Source organism: Mustela lutreola, chromosome 15, assembly GCF_030435805.1.
Source record: "Mustela lutreola isolate mMusLut2 chromosome 15, mMusLut2.pri, whole genome shotgun sequence".
NCBI classification, from domain to species: Eukaryota; Metazoa; Chordata; class Mammalia; order Carnivora; family Mustelidae; genus Mustela; species Mustela lutreola.
In genome coordinates this window covers 20,982,805-20,999,393 of record NC_081304.1, presented here as the reverse complement: position 1 = coordinate 20,999,393, position 16,589 = coordinate 20,982,805, and the positions used below count along the sequence as shown (strand labels likewise).

At 38.4% G+C, this 16,589-nt stretch overlaps 2 protein-coding genes across 2 annotated transcripts; both read right to left on the bottom strand.

Annotated features, from left to right (window-relative positions):
• Positions 1-4,286: 4,286 nt before the first annotated feature.
• Positions 4,287-4,739, bottom strand: LOC131816715 (keratin-associated protein 4-11-like). The gene has a single exon (XM_059149654.1). It carries the CDS (start codon positions 4,737-4,739, stop codon positions 4,287-4,289), a length of 453 nt encoding a protein of 150 aa, XP_059005637.1.
• Positions 4,740-14,238: 9,499 nt separating this feature from the next.
• Positions 14,239-14,709, bottom strand: LOC131816714 (keratin-associated protein 4-6-like). Its single transcript, XM_059149653.1, has one exon. The coding sequence runs from the start codon at positions 14,707-14,709 to the stop codon at positions 14,239-14,241; it is 471 nt and encodes a 156-aa protein (XP_059005636.1).
• Positions 14,710-16,589: the final 1,880 nt, after the last annotated feature.

Genomic DNA, 16,589 nt, shown 5'->3' with positions numbered 1-16,589 from the left:
GGAACACTGAAAAGAAATTTAAATAAGTAAATAAATAAATATTTAAAAATTTGCTAGAAAAAAGAAAGAGAGAGGTAGAATTATAGTAGTGGATAGAAAAAAGTTCATCTTTATGAGATACCTGTGGGCTATGAGGAAGATAGACCCTATCAGTGAGTCATAAATTCTCATCAGAGAATGGACTCTGGCTGTTTCAAAGTATGTGCAAGGTATTACTTCCTGTGTTCAATTTGAAACCGTTACCAAGAACTCGTTGTTTGTAAATATTAAAAAATGTTTGGAGCTTCTTTGAAGGGACTCTCACTGGTCCACTATGGGACAACTTGAATAGCAAAATGAATAGCAATAGTAATGGATTTTAATCCATTAAAAAAACTCCCACAAGTCCATATTGAGACTAATTAAAGAAATGAAAAGAAAGATGAGGAAGTTATCCATGGTAGTAGAATGTCAACTAATAAATGTAGAAGGAAAAACTGAGTTTAAAAAAAATCACCATTTACCCCTCATAATAAAACTTGATTCAGGTAAATATCATCAGTGGAGGCTACAGCTAATAGGTGAGTTTGTTGGGGGACAAAATATTTGGACATTTAAAAAATATTTCCTCATTGGTCATTTATTAATTTCAAAGGGGAAAATGCTAACTTTACTGTGGAGAAACTTGAGAAGAAAAGCTTAACCATGGGATCAATGTTAGCATTGTTAATAATAAGACAAATGGACATGTGTCTGCCTAAGTCACACACTGAAAGGACACATCATGTATGTAGTATTCCTGTCAAAATGCATCACCCAAATGTTCTTGGAATCGTCAGAAACAAAAGCAAAAATCATACCACACAGAAATAACTGCTATGAAAGAAAAACTCGAAATTAAAGACACAGTAAGCCCAAAGAAAAGAAACCACACACAGGTTGCATGGGATGTCCACAGGAGAAATGTTACAAAGTATGCAAGAGGGAAAAATATTACAAAGTATACAAGAGGGTATTCCACCATGAGTAGCATAGTCCATTCAAGAAAAGAAAATGTAACCTCAAGAATTTAGATAATTGAAGATTATGAAGACTATAAATAAATTGGAGTTCAAAGAGGTTCTTAAATCTATGGTTTGATGTTTCCATTACTTTTATTAAATTGCTCATCATCCATCTATCTCTTTGTTTATAGCTTCTTTCCTGTTCTCTTTTCCTGGGACTCAAATTTATGTGTACATTTGATCTTTCACTTTGTTCCATGTGTACCTCATGCTCTTGTCTGTATTTTTCCAACCTTTTTTCTTTTTGTATTTTAGTGTGGATATTTTCTATTTCCAGTGTGCTCTTTCTTCTGTCCAATCTGCTAAACCCCTTTATTGAGTTCTGAGTTTCAGGTTTTTAATTTTTTAATTCTAGGATTTTCACTAGACTTTTCATTTTTGTTTTTATTTTTGTTTTTACATATTTTGGTTCTCTGATAAAATTTGCCATTTTTTCATCTATTACTTTAAATATATTAATCATAGTTATTTTAAAGTTAGTTTTGATTATTTACATGGATCATTTCTGAGTATATTTCTACTCTCTTTTCCTTGGTTTTATTTATTTTTATTTATTTATTTTTTATTAATTTATTTATTTTCAGCATAACAGTAGTCATTATTTTTTCACCACACCCAGTGCTCCGTGCAATCCGTGCCCTCTATAATACCGACCATCTGGTACCCCAACCTCTGGCATATCTATTTTTAATTGAATACCAGACATTTTACATGAAAAACTGGAGAGGCCTAAGGCGACTTTATCTTCCAATGTAAAGGATTTAATTTTCTTCTAAGACTATGGGACGCTCAATCCTGCTTGCATAGATCAATTCCCAGTGTTTAAAATCAATTATTCTCTTAACTTTATCCAGTTCTTATAGTTATCCTCATTGAGAGGTTCAGTCTGATACCAGCTACTTTGTCATAGCTGGATGTAGAATTCTGTCCTTTGATTTTTTTTTTTTCAAGTTGCCACTCTTTTTTGGACACTGTGCTCTATTACTTGCCTTCCCTCTGACTATTCCTTTCCAGTGCCTGTGTTTGCTCTTGCACTTCCTTCAGTTTTCCCATGGCCCAAGTCATAGATGTCTGCTCTGTAGACATTTCCTATGACCCAGGAAATCACCTGCAGGCCCGAAGCATTGAAACCCGTTTTCAGATTTGTGAGTACCTCTCTTACATACTGTAGTTGGCAAGCTCTACGGTGACTGCTGGTACTCACGTCCTTGTGTGATCCCTTCCCCTTGAGTGTGAGCTAGACATGGTGATTCATTTGGAAAATAATGGAATTCAGCAGTACTGAGAATATGTCACTCTCAAGATTAGGTTATTACAAGCTTGTGGCTTCCATCTTGGGTTTTCTTGTTACTTTTCTCACTTTCTTAGATTACTTGCTCTGGGGGGAGCCAGATGGCATGGTGCCTGAACAGCCCACATGGTGAGTGAAGAACTGGTCTCCTTCCAGCAACCATGTGAGTGAGCCTGGAAGTAGATTTTTCTGCCTCCATAGGAATATAGCCCTGGTCATTGGACTTGCCGGCACTTTTGGATTGCTAACCCTCAGAAATATGTGAGATAATAAATGTTGTTTTAAGCTGCCAGATTTTAGGATAACTTGTTACACAACAAGTGTAGATAACTAATATGCAAACCAAGTCCATGTGTGTGAAATTCTGGATTTTCCATTAAATCCAGGGTGGGGATTTTTTTGTTGTTGTTATTGTTTTCTTTCCAATTCTTCCACTTACAGTCTTTTTCTTTAAGATTTTCTTTATTGTTAAAGAAAAAGTACTAATAAAGCCTCTCCCTCTCAAAAAAAAAAAAAAAAAACCAAAAAAACCCCCCAAAAACCAACCCAAGTTTTTATGCTTAAGCCAACTGATGGTGCAACTAATTTTCATCTACCATCTCAGATCTATTAGGAATTTTGTAACTTGAGTGGAGTTGAGAGATAATGTCTCCAGGCAAGTTAAATTAATTTATGGAGTTAAACACAATCATGACTCAGTCCCACTGTATTACTTATTAGCTTTGCAACTCTCAGAATATGCATTTAGTACAAAGCTTGCTAAATCTTTCTTCTGCTTTCACTAGCATGAGTTTATCAGAAATTAATTTTTAATTTTTTTTTTTTAACCTGGGATAGAGTCCATAAGGATTTGGGAGTATTCTGGGCTTACGAAGAACCAAACTGGTGCATTGATTGATTTCTTGTCAGTCTCACACTCCTCATAATATTTGTTGACAAAGTGCTCCTAAACATGGCTATAAGTACACATCCCAGAAAAGTCATTAAGATAGGGAAATATTAAAATTTGAGTACTTCCCATTTTCTGATATCCTCCAACTACTCAGGGTGGTTGATTTTCCTGAAAGATCATTATTTTGTTGTTAATTGTTGGAGATGAAGTTAGAGAAGTTGAGAGGGTAATAAATTGGATTACATAGGAGATGGATAGACCATAAGGAAAACCTTGGACCCCCTGGTTTTCCAAGAAAACCAGACAAGGGAAGAACAAGGGAGATGGGGAAAGGAAGGGAGACAGAGGGATGAGATATCTATCAGGAGTGGAATTGTAGGGCAAAGTAGGCTTTCAGAAATATTGAAGAAAGGCTTGCTGTGCTATACAATTCTGCTCCTCCATACCTCCGAATTTTTTACATAAAAATCTTTATGATTCTTCAGTGCTTTTGGACATTCTGTATATTGTTATTTCTGTGTTGGTTGGTTGGTTGGTTTTTAATGCCACACTCCACGTTCAGATTTTTCCTGAAGGTGAGAACAGGGACTAGAAAACCTGATAGAGTAGCATGTTGGCTATAATTTCCCAGGAAATGAGGACACTGCCAAACAGCAGACACAAGAACATTGTATTTCTAGGCCAAGAAAGTGGATCTTTATTCAAAAGTAGTAATAAGATATGGAAATCTTCCTATAAAAGGACACAGACTTTTGGATTTGAGGCTATGACAACAGTGCCCTTGAAGGCTCTGCTGGAATTTCTGTGTTTGGGGCAGGGTTACTTGGTGCCCAGAAATCAAAAGGTCAGAAATAGAATTTGGGCAATTCTAGTAATTTCTTTCTATGAATATCATCTAATTTCATATTCTGGGCCCACTTGAGGAAAAGGTGAGAGTTTGGCCTGAGGCTGGGATGTAGACACATAGTTGCTGGGAGTGGCCACCTCCCAGCATATGGTGTATGAAGTCTGTTGCTATGATGAACCCAATGAAGGGAGAGGGTGGGTTCAGGGAAGGGGCTCAGCAGCAGGAGGAGGCACAGCACATGGGGCGGGGGCAGGTGGAGATAACACAGGTGGGGCGATAGCAAGTGGTGTGGCAGGAGACCTGGCCACAGACTGGGCGCAGGCAGCAGGAGGGGCAGCAGCAACTGGAGCCACCACAGCTGGATCCACAGCAGGAGGGGCGGCAGCAGCTAGAAATGCAGCAGGAGGGGCGGCAGCAGCTGGAGCCACAGCAGCTGGAACCACAGCAGGAGGGCTGGCAGCAGCTGGACACACAGCAGGTAGGGCGGCAGCAGGTGGTCCTGCAGCAGGTGGTCTGGGAGCAGGTGGGGCGGCAGCAGCTAGAGGTGCAGCAGCTGGGCCTGCAGCAGCTGGAACCACAGCTGGAAGGGCAGCAGCATGTCTCCTGGCAGAGGTCGTGACCGCAGCCCTGGCCAGAGCAGACAGAGTCACAAGAAGAATTAACCATGGTTTCAGATGGTGGAAGTTGTGGGTGTGTTTCCAAGAGAGTGAGTTTGGAGGTGTCCTTGCCACATGGCTCCTTTTATACCCTGCTGAGGGACCTCTGTGATTATGAAAAGACAATTTCCTTCATTTTGTTTATATGACTACAAATGCAGTTAGTAAATTAGATCATTATATTTTTCTAGTAAAAACTCCCCATGAATAGAAAATAGTTATTTCCCTTTTCTCAAGTTCCCTAGGGTTTTCATGTGAATCACTTCTTATTTACTCCTTTGTTTTCAGTGTCACAAGCCTTTAATCTCTGGGTATCATGTGACACAGGTAGGTTCCTGTCTTTTCTCTGTTTCTCATATTGCAATGATTTTGGAAGAACTTCTGATGGAGAAGAATCTTTAGTGGAAAATTAATATTTCAATAGATGGAATGTTGGTAGAAAACTTGACCATTCTCTTACACTGTACACAAAGACAAAATGGATAAAAGACCTCAATGTGAGACAGGAATCCATCAGAATCGTAGAGGAGAACATAGGCAGTAATCTCTTCGATATCAGCCACAACAACTTCTTTCAAGATATGTCTCCAAAGACAAAGGAAACAAAAGTGAAAATGAACTTTTGGGACTTCATCAAAATCAAAAGCTTCTGCACAGCAAAGAAAACAGTCAAGAAAACAAAGAGGCAACCCACGGAATGGGAGAAGATACTTGCAAATGACAGTACAGACAAGTTTGATATCCAGGATCTATAATGAACTCCTCAAACTCAACACACACAAAACAGACAATCATATCAAAAAATGCACAGAAGATATGGTAGAAAAAAAGGAAGCTAGCTCCTTCTTTTTGAGGGTAAGAGGAGACTTATGATTCATTGTGTATATTCTGGTGGTCATTGGGTTAATGAAATTCCTACAACATTCCAAGCTGTGTTATTTCTCATCACTCTGATGTACTTTGAAACCGTTAGCAGCAACTCAGGATTTTTAAATAACAGAGTCATCTGGGATTGATCTGTGTTGATTTTCAGAATTGTCTTCTGGTCTGGGCTAGCATAATTGGGCTGATAGTTTTTGATCTGTCTTTTGAAATGTCAAAATACACCCTGGTTATACTTTATGACATTTTTATTTAAAAATCTTCAAATATTCTAACCTAAAATATCTGTTAGTTTTTGTGGTATCATTTATGTTTTAAGATTTTCTTGGAAACATGAAGGGGAATATAAATATTTTTGTTCTTGCATGTACTTACATAGTAATTACAGCCATAAAGAGTTTTATAATCAAGGCCACATCTGGTTCACTCCTAAGAGGTATTCTTAAGTGCCACAGGTATTTAGGGAATAAAATATTCAAGGAAAGAGTGAGTTACATTCATGATAGTCCCTCTTCCTGCAAAGTCTCTTGTGAGCTCAGTGTTTTCCTAGTTATTTTTCCCATTGAGTTCAAATGCCACCTTCCTCCTATATCTTCCTTGGCACGACACAAAGTGAAGTCTTTGCTCCATTGCAGTTCGGTTGTTCTTTGTATATACATAGGTTCCATCATATCATTTTCTACCAGAAATGCATTTATGTTTCTGGTTCCCTCTAGAATATAAACTCCATTAGGGCAAGGACTATGCTTTGCTCATTTTTGTATCCCCAGAGCCTGAAATAGGATGATTTTGATAAAGGAGATCTCTGTTTAATGAGCATAGATGTTGTCTCAGCCATGAGAGAAGATGCATTGACCTTTTGTTGTTTAAGAGAAAGAACAACAGTTGAGAAGGGGCATAACTCTGGCTTGTGATGGTGAGAGGGAAGTGTCTGGAGGGTATACTTTAAGAAGTAGTGAGAGATAAATTGAGATTGCTAGAATGAGGGAGAGAGTGTGTAGAGAGAGTGAGGGAGAGAGTGTTAAATTTCAGGAAAAATGGTGGGTCTATTAAAAGCCATTAGGCAGGAATGCAATATATACATGTCATATATAGTTTACTTTAAGTTTTTGATTTGCCATTAGAAATGCCAAAATACACTTGGCTTTCTGGGGAGAGATGCTAAGGTTGAAGTGGAGCACGGTGAGTGGAGTGCTTATAGCTTCCGGTGATGATAATGAGCATAATAGAGTCACTTCAAAGGAAACGCTTGAACCAAATTGAAGATAGAGGTATAAGGAAGGTTTTTCATAAAACTTATAAAACACACTCCACCCATTTTTATGTATTTTATAACTCTCCATGTATACAATGCATGCCTTTTCCTCGTAAAAGCCAGTAATTTGAAGTTTTAAGGGATACATAAATTAGAAAGCATTTATGTGCTAAAAAAGAACTGGAGCCATTTAGAGATAAGGAAGAGATAGTTGGCATAATTACACACTGATTATACCTGTTCTTTTAAGGAGCCTACACAAAATGAAAACACAATGGATTGTGGAATTCTTGTCCTTCTTTGCTTCCTTCTCTAGGCTCTGAGTATTACCTGCTGAGTACTTTGCTAGATGCTGCAGTAATACAACACCCAGCACGTTATACAGTTGTTTCAATGGTTTATACAGATTAGCGCATTTGCCAGTACTAACTGCCCAGTGCAGTTAGCTTCACTATAATCTCCCCTTTACAGATGAGGAAACTGAGGCACAGGGAGAATTAAAATCAATAAATAGGAAACTGATTTGTTTCCAGGCAGCCCAGCACTGGAGTCCACATTTTTAAGCTCTGTATACTCTGCCTCTGAAAAGTCAGATGGGAAAGAAATTGTCTTTACCTTCATGTTACCCTAGGTTAATAATGCACTGTACATTATTAACATACAAATAAGCATGAAACTTACATAGAGTCGTTTGAAACCCCACTGTCAGCAAATATCTATGGACATGTATTCTGGGGGATTTCAGATTCTGTTTCATGGGCCTAAGGGTCTAAGAGCCCCCTGATGTTCACTATTCATATAATATTTTTCTGTTTCTTTTTGGAATTAGCTGTGACCATCATGCATTTTTCTAAATAATTCAAACTAAAATCTGTAGTCCCTTCCAGATGATGTTATTTATATTGTAATAAAGGAGACCATGTAATACTTGAACAGTTCCCTTGGAATTTATCTCTATACCCCAAACATGCTTGCTGATTATTTAATTCTTCTCTTAGATAGTAGGGAAAGTGCATACCCAGGAAAGCTGCCTCAAACGAGGCAACTGAATTATGATTTGATGCCACAGTGGTGCCTACCATTTTCCCCTGGGGGATGGAAAACTTTCCCCCAACCCCAAGTCTTCGCACTGTTTGAATCAGGCCTCTAGTCATAACCACTGAGCTGGGCTGTGTGTTGTAGCTCTGTGTCCACCCCTCTATCCATATAAGCTTTGGCAAGACCAGCATTGCTAAGACATGAAAAGAAATCTCCTTTAGAAGGAATGTAGCAAAAGTTCAAAGGTTGCTTAGCATTGTCTTGGATAGGGAAGAAGTAGAGGGTGAAAACCAAAAGAACGAGTCTCTGGTGAAATATTTTTATATTTTGCATCTTTTATATTTTAAAATTTAAACATCTTGAATATCATTTTTTCACATGTATTCCTCTCACCTTTCTTCAACAGGCACCTAGGTTCCCCCCCTTGAAGGCAACCAGAGCTCCCAGTTTTTTGTTACTCATTCTGACGATATTTAACACATAAGGAATAAGAATGTTTATTCATTTTTTTCATCTATACAAATGGTAGTACATCAGTCATGATCTTCCTGCTTTGTTTTTTCACATGAAGCGTTCAGGTAGTATATAGATCACTTTGCCATTCTTTCTTTCTTTTTAAATATTTTTTATTTTTTTAATGTATTTTTTGTATATTGTATTTTTTGTAATGTATTTTTTAATTTTATTTTTTTAATATAATGTATTATTAGCCCCAGGGTACAGGTCTGTGAATCACCAGGTTTACACACTTCACAGCACTCACCATAGCACATATCCTCCTCAATGTCCATAACCCCACTACTCTCTCCCTGCCCCCTTCCACACTCCCCAGCATCCCTCAGTTTGTTTTGTGAGATTAAGAGTCTCTTATGATTTGTTTCCCTCCCGATCCCATCTGGTTTCATTTATTCTTTTCCTACCCCCAACCCTCCCATGTTGCATCTCCACTTCCTCATATCAGGGAGATCATATGATAGTTGTCTTTCTCTGATTGACTAATTTTGCTAAGCATAATATCCTGTAGTTCCATCCACATTGTCTCAAATGGCAGGATTTCATTTCTTTTGATGGCTGCATAGTATTCCATTGTGTGTGTGTGTGTGTGTGTGTGTGTGTGTGTGTGTGTGTATCACATCTTCTTTATCCATTCGTCTGTTGATGGACATCTAGGTTCTTTCCATAGTTTGGCTATTGTGGACATTGCTGCTATAAACATTCAGGTGCACGTGTCCCTTGGGATCACTGTATTTGTATCTTTAGGGTAAATACCCAGTAGTGCAATTGCTGGGTCATAGGGTAACTCTATTTTCAGCTTTTTGAGGAACCTCCATGCTGTTTTCCAGAGTGGCTGCACCAGCTTGCATTCCCACCAACAATGTAGGAGGGTTCCCTTTTCTTCGCATCTTCACCAGCAGCTGTCATTCCTGACTTGTTAATTTTAGCCATTCTGACTGGTGGGAGGTGATATCTCATTGTGGTTTTGATTTGTATTTCACTGATGCTTAGTGATGTGGAGCACTTTTTCATGTGTCTGTTGGCCATATGGATGTCTTTCTTGCAGAAGTGTCTGTTCATGCCCTCTGCCCATTTCTTTATTGGATTATTTGTTCTTTGGGTGTTAAGTTTGCTAAGCTCTTTGTAGATTTTGGATACTAGCCCTTTATCTGATTATGTCGTTTGCAAATATCTTCTCCCATTCTGTCAGTTGTCTTTTGGTTTTGTTATGGTAGCATTGTATTTCATTTATGAAGGTATTATAATTTATTAAATCAGTTTTCCACTGCTGGATATTTATTTTGCTTTTAGTCTTTTGAGATTATGTATGATACTGCAATGAATAAGCCTGTTCATACATAATTTCACATGTGTGAGTGTTTTCTGTAGAATAAATTCCTTCAGAAATAGAGTAGCTGGATCAAAGAGTATACATTTGTTCATAATATTTATTAGATAATGCCAGCTTCACCTTCCATAGAGATTATAGCATTTTACACATCTACCAGCAATATGTGAATGTTTAGTCTTTCCCCAATTTCATTAATGCGGTGATGCACAGGATACACAAATACATAAATACATACATAGCAATATGTATGTATCTATGTATATAGACACCTGTGTATTTATCTTTAATCTTGGTCAGTATGATAGGTGAAAAAGTTTCTCTAGGTTTTTTTTTCTTTTTCAAATTTTAATTTAAATTCTAGTTAGTTAACATATAGTTTAATACTGGTTTCAGGAGTAGAATTTAATGATTCATTACTTACATATAATACCCAGTGGTCATCCCAAGTGCCCTCCTAAATACCCATCACCAATTTAGCCCATCCCCCACCCACCTCCCCTCCCTATGTGATTTTTTAAAAATTTCTTGTTATTAACATATAATGTATTATTAACCCCAGGGGTACAGGTCTGTGAATCAGCAGGTTTATACACTTCACAGCACTCTATGTGATTTCTTTTTAAAAAGATTTTATTTATTTATTTGACAGCGAGAGAGACAGTAAGAGAGGGAACACAAGCAGTGGCAGTAGGAGAGGGAGAAGCAGGCTCTCTGTGGAGCAGGGAGCCTGACGCAGGGCTCTATCCCAGGACCCTCGGATCATGACCTGAGCTGAAGACAGATGCTTAACATGACTGAGCCACCCAGGTGCCCGTCTCTATGTGATTTTTCATTTGTATTTCCCTTATTGTAAGTGGGATTGAGCAGCTCTTCAGATGTTTAAGGCTATTGGTATTTCCTTTTCTTTTTTAAAAAATTAATTAATTAATTAATTAGACAGAGATCACAAGTAGGCAGAGAGGCAGGCAGAGAGAGAGAGAGAGAGGGAGAAGCAGACTCCCTGCTGAGCACAGAGCCCGATGCCATGCTTGATCCCAGGACCCTGAGATCATGACCTGAGCTGAAGGCAGAGGCTTTAACCTACTGAGCCACCCAGGTGCCACGGTATCTCCTTTTCTATAAGAAAAAAATATAGAAATCATGTAGAAAAATCATAGAGAATTTTCTGTATTGTCTATATTTATGTTTTTATGTTTTTCTACTGTGGTTAGCCTTTATACATTGATTTTATGTAATATGAATTTCACATATTTTTCCTAGTTTGTCTTTCTTCTTTGACTTTGCTTATGTCATTTTTGCCATGCAGCTGTTTACTTTTGATATAGTCAAATTTATTAATCTCTTCTTTTATGACTTCTGGGTTGGTGTCATACTTTGAAAGACTGTTCCAGTTATAACTTTGAATAAACATTGCTTTATAATTTCTTCTGTTCAAAGTTTCATGTTTTATATTTTCAAATATTTAATCCATCAGGATACCAAGATGTGAGGTTTAAATGTTTTTAAATCTGATGTGACCATAACTTAGCACCACTTACTAAGCAATGCATTTTTCCCCCTTCTGATTTAAGATACCACCTTTTCATATACTAAATCTCCTTATGTATTTGGGTCTATTTCTGGACTTGCTTTTTCAAATTCATTGATGATTTTTCACTCATGAATGCCACAATTATCAATATGTAGTACTAACTTGCTATTAATGGTTATCAAGTCCAAGCCTACCTCACTAGATTATGGCAATGTGCTAGTGAACACAAACATCTGTGTAGCCAAACCATAAATCTATACTTGATTCTCTGCCATACATGGCAGAAGCTGAAACTGGCATGGAAAAGAATGCAGTAGGCAAGTCTGGAATGGCATATAAGTCTGGCTAAGCTTGTTGTGCCTCCTATAAAGTTCTGATAAATTAGTTACAACAGAAGCAACTGGGGGAAAGAGCTGTTTAATCACCAGGAGTCTGTTGTTAATCTCCAGGAACTGTCTTCCCATACACAGGACTGTTAAAAGTGTTTGTGGGGATTACAAGGCTCCCTTCAGCTATCACCTTCATCAGAGCAGCCTGAACTGGAATTCAGTATGCTTAGAGTTTACTACCTATGAGGGCTTGAGCAATTCCAGTGGTACATATTTAACAAAGACAAATAAAACTGGATGAAAGACAGACTTAGTCCATGCTCTATTCACTTTAAATCCATCACAGCTCTGTGTTCAGTAAAGTTGGTGGGACCACAACCACACTTTCCCATTCATAACTGTTTCTACCTTGGTTTTCTCTGCTGCGGTATCTCTGGTATTACTTCTGGATGTTTTTTTAGAGCACCGCAACTCTCTCTCATGGAAATTACTGAACATTGAGTGCCTCTCTGTAGTAATCCTAAGAAGTTTGGCATGCTGCCTTTGACTACTTCACCCAAATCCTTGCATAGGTCTTCAGGCATAGGGTACTGCTCCTTGCTATTATGAGCCCTGTGTATTAAGTTATTCCTTGTTGCTTTCCCTAAAAGTTCTGTCCACACTTTTGTAAATACTCCTTTTATTACACAGATTCAGACTGCTATCTTGTTCCTGCTGTGACGCAGTTCTTGTTATAAAAACAGGAATTTTTAAGCCTCCTATACTTAAGTGCTGAAAAGGCAGTATAAAACTTACACTCTTTGATTCAGGTCTACTAATTTAGCATAACATTAAAACAAGAGCCTGCATCCTATAATTAGTAGTTATCAAAGAGGAACATATGGGAGGATAAAAGATTTGTTAATTCTGGTGTGTGAATAGACAGGGCTGTATTCTGTAGAACATTCCAGAGTAAGTTGAAGCTGAAAATGTTTACCAGACATTTCTATGATATGCAAAGAATGTGATATGTAACCTGTGTTGGGGTGAACCCCATTTTATATAAACTCCTATCTGGTTTGTCTCTTACTACTTCTCTTTTAATGTTAGAGATAATAACCCTCAATTGTGCTTGTTAAATTTTTGGGAAATATAACTCAGCTAATAGATGAAACTGATATATGTACAATTTGAATTTAAAATGTTTTTGCTGTACTTCAGAACCAAAATGTATACACCCTTATCTTTCTATAAACATTATATTGTTATATATATCGTGACACATTTTATTACCTAAGGAGGATCATTCTTACCTGAGTCTGGATGCTAAGAAAACTGAGTCTCAAAGAAATATCCTGTAAATATTCTTTTAAGTAAAACCAGGCAAGGTAATAAAGGGCCAAAGTGGGAGGGAAAAAAACGTCAAGAAGATGAGAATCTTCGGGAACATGAGAATTTTCATGAGACTCAAAAAATATGGAGTTTTGCTGTGAATTGTGTAAGACTGATGATTCACAGACCTGTACCCCTGAAACAAATAGTACATTATATGTTAATAAAAAATACAGAGTTTTGGTCTAGAAATTCTAAAATTTTGAGCATCTGTTAATGAAAAGTTTTTAAATTTTTATGGAAAAGTTGCCATGGACTTCATAGATTTTCAGAAATTTGGATTTAGAAGGTATAATTAATATTCTAAAAGAGAGTTTTTATGCTTAGAGAGGAGAGGAGAAAGTGTCTGAGCTAGGTAGAACACCTGATATTTTCACAACCAATAAAGGAACTTACTAGAAGTCAAAATATAGTCAGGTGAAATTTACGTGACTTTATGATGTCATCTAACATACTTTTTTAAAAGGGACATTTGGGACATATACTAAAACTTAATTTTGAGGTATAGAGGATCGTGAAACAATTATGTAAACTTTCTTTGCTGTTTTATCAAAGACAGTAACAGTACTATCCTATGATAGTGTTCTAGTCCAGGGTAGTGTTTCAAGAAAAATAACCAAAAAGAATATTTGTTGAGAGCTTACATTATGTGTCCTATTCTGTGCTAACTGTATTACTGGATTATGTCTTTATATCTTTGAAGAACATAGTGTATTGTCCCCATTTCTCAGAGAAAGCAAACTGAGGCTTGGAGAGATTAAGCAATTTTGTCCATGTCATACACCGAATGCCTAGTGCAGTCTTGATTCCATTGTAAGTAACTGTTCTTGAACATATTCTCCTGCATTTGAAGCAAGATAGCCTTTGGTATGAGGTGATAGGTAAAGACATACACACACACACACACACACACACACACACACACACACAGAAATGCACATATGCATGCATCAGGAGAAATGGCTGTTTATTAAGAACATATGAAAACAATGTCATGTAAGAGCATCATGATCAGTGTATACATAGGATGAAGATATTGCTGGCCTGAAAATACATGCATTTGGGCCTGGGTTAAAAATCACTTGACAGTTGTTTTAATCTGTCATTTCCTAGAACTGAATGGAACTCTGAATGCCAAATCAGAAGATGAATAGTTGGCAGCTAAGGAGTCCATCCCATAGCTACTGGTTGGCTCTAATGCATTTTATGTGACTTATGAAGATATCCATATGTCACAAAGATTTTAGGCAGAGAGACTCAGCAACAGGAGGAGGCACAGCACATGGGGCGGGGGCAGGTGGAGATGACACAGGTAGGGCGATAGCAAGTGGTGTGGCAGGAGACCTGACCACAGACTGGGCGCAGGCAGCAGGAGGGGCAGCAGCAGGAGGGGCAGCAGCAGCTGGAGCCACAGCAGGAGGGGCGGCAGCAGCTAGAGCCACAGCAGCTGGAGCCACCACAGCTGGATCCACAGCAGGAGGGGCGGCAGCAGCTAGAAATGCAGCAGGAGGGGCGGCAGCAGCTGGAACCACAGCAGGAGGGGCGGCAGCAGCTGGAACCACAGCAGCTGGGGCGGCAGCAAGTGGTTCTGCAGCATGTGGTCTGGCAGCAGGTGGGTTGGCAGCAACTGGAGCCACAGCAACTAGAACCACAGCAGGAGGGGCGACAGCAGCTGGAGATGCAGCAGCAGGGCTTGCAGCAGCCGGAGCCACAGCAGGAGTTGACCATGGTGTCAGAGGATGGAGGTTCTGGGTGCGTTTCCAGGAAAGTCAAGGTCTTGAGTGTGGAAGTCTTGTGCCGTGGCCTCTTATATAATGCCCAAACAGGGTGATTTGTCAACATGTCTTCCTTATTGTTGTTTACCCAATATTTGAGTAATTATCAGATACAGTACTGTTTGACTAATTGTTTAAATGTGCTGGAAACAAATTTTCTTTTCTAGATGTGATCAATTCTATCTGGTTTGCTTTTCCTCCTGATTCACACCCTCTGGCATCTTTTGGACCACTCTCTCCTTCTTTTCCTCCACAGAGGGCTGTTGTGTGACAGGTAGTGTTTGCAATCACATTTCTTTCCGTCCCCTATCCCTTTGCAGGATGGGATTAGGGCAATTATATTTCTGCTTGTTCATTTCTTCCAATGATCAGTGGGGAGGAAATATGTGCATAGCGTGGCATGTGGGAAGTGGCATGAGACAAGAGGAAAAGGACCTCTATTATGGGTCATTTTTGAGGAATGAGGAGACAGCTCTACATGGTGTGACATTTCTGATCTCTTTGGCACTGGAATGGCTTTTCTTGGATGTCTCAAACTTTGGATCATGTTCTTTACTCTAAAACAATGGTAGGTAGTTATCTGTATGGTTCTTTTCACTACCATGTTCCATTGCTCAGAATTGTTACTTTGCTGTCATATATATTTGTGTTGTTTTCTCCAGCTGGTCTTTAGTTTCTGGAAGGTATAGCCTCATTTTTATTCCTCATCCCATTCTTGTTTTTTTTTTTTTAATTAATCAATTAATTTTCAGTATAACAGAATTCATTGTTTTTGCACCACACCCAGTGCTCCATGCAATCCTTGCCCTCTCTAATACCCACCACCTGGTTCCCCCAACCTCTCACTCCTCGCCGCTTCAAACCCCTCAGATTGTTTTTCAGAGTCCATAGTCTCTCATGGTTCACCTCTCCCCTTCCAGTTTCCCCCAACTCCCTTCTCCTCTCTAACTCATCCCATTCTTAATTAAAAATACTCTTCAACAGAGCAGAGAAAATGTTGGCTAATCACAATGTGTCTCTCCTCAGAACTTACCTCTGTATGAATTTTAGTCAATTTAACTTCATTTAGTTACTATTTCTACTTATCCTTTATTTAGTGATAGTCTAACTTGAACATGCATCATATCATCCAAAGAGCTTATTAATGTGGTTGGGACAATTCTCAGAGATTCTAACTACAGGGTGGAACCTAAGGTTTACCCAGATGATATTGACGCTGAAGGACCCAAGTACCCTTAGAGACCTATTCCTTTATTCTGTTCATTCAAGCTTTGAGGAAGTACCTCTATCAAATTCCTGCTTGTTTATAAGGCATATTTGTTGAGTGGATAATCTTGAGATACATATGTTGCCAGTAATTGGGGTTATACATGTGATTTAGAATTTGCTCCCCAGGAATTTACAGATAACTCTGACAATCACATACATGCATGTGTGTGTGTGCACATGAACACACATGCTTGCACATCAAAGGAGTGCAACATCAAAGGAGTATAATTTAACTAAAAGAGTGGTGTCTAAGATGAATTAGCCAGGTGACAATTTGGCAAAGACACAGATTAATTTTTTTATGGTTAAAATTTTTTTAAAATTTTATTTATTTATTTATTATTTTTATTAACATATATTATTTGCCCCAGGGGTACAGGTCTGTGAATCACCAGGCTTACACCCTTCACAGCACTCACCATATCACATACCCTCCCCAATGTCCATAATCCAGCCACCCTCTCCATAACCCCCTCCCCCAGCAACCCTGTTTGTTTTGTGAGATTAAGAGTCTCTCATGGTTTGTCTCCCTCCTGGTCCCATCTTGTTCCATTTTTTCCTTCC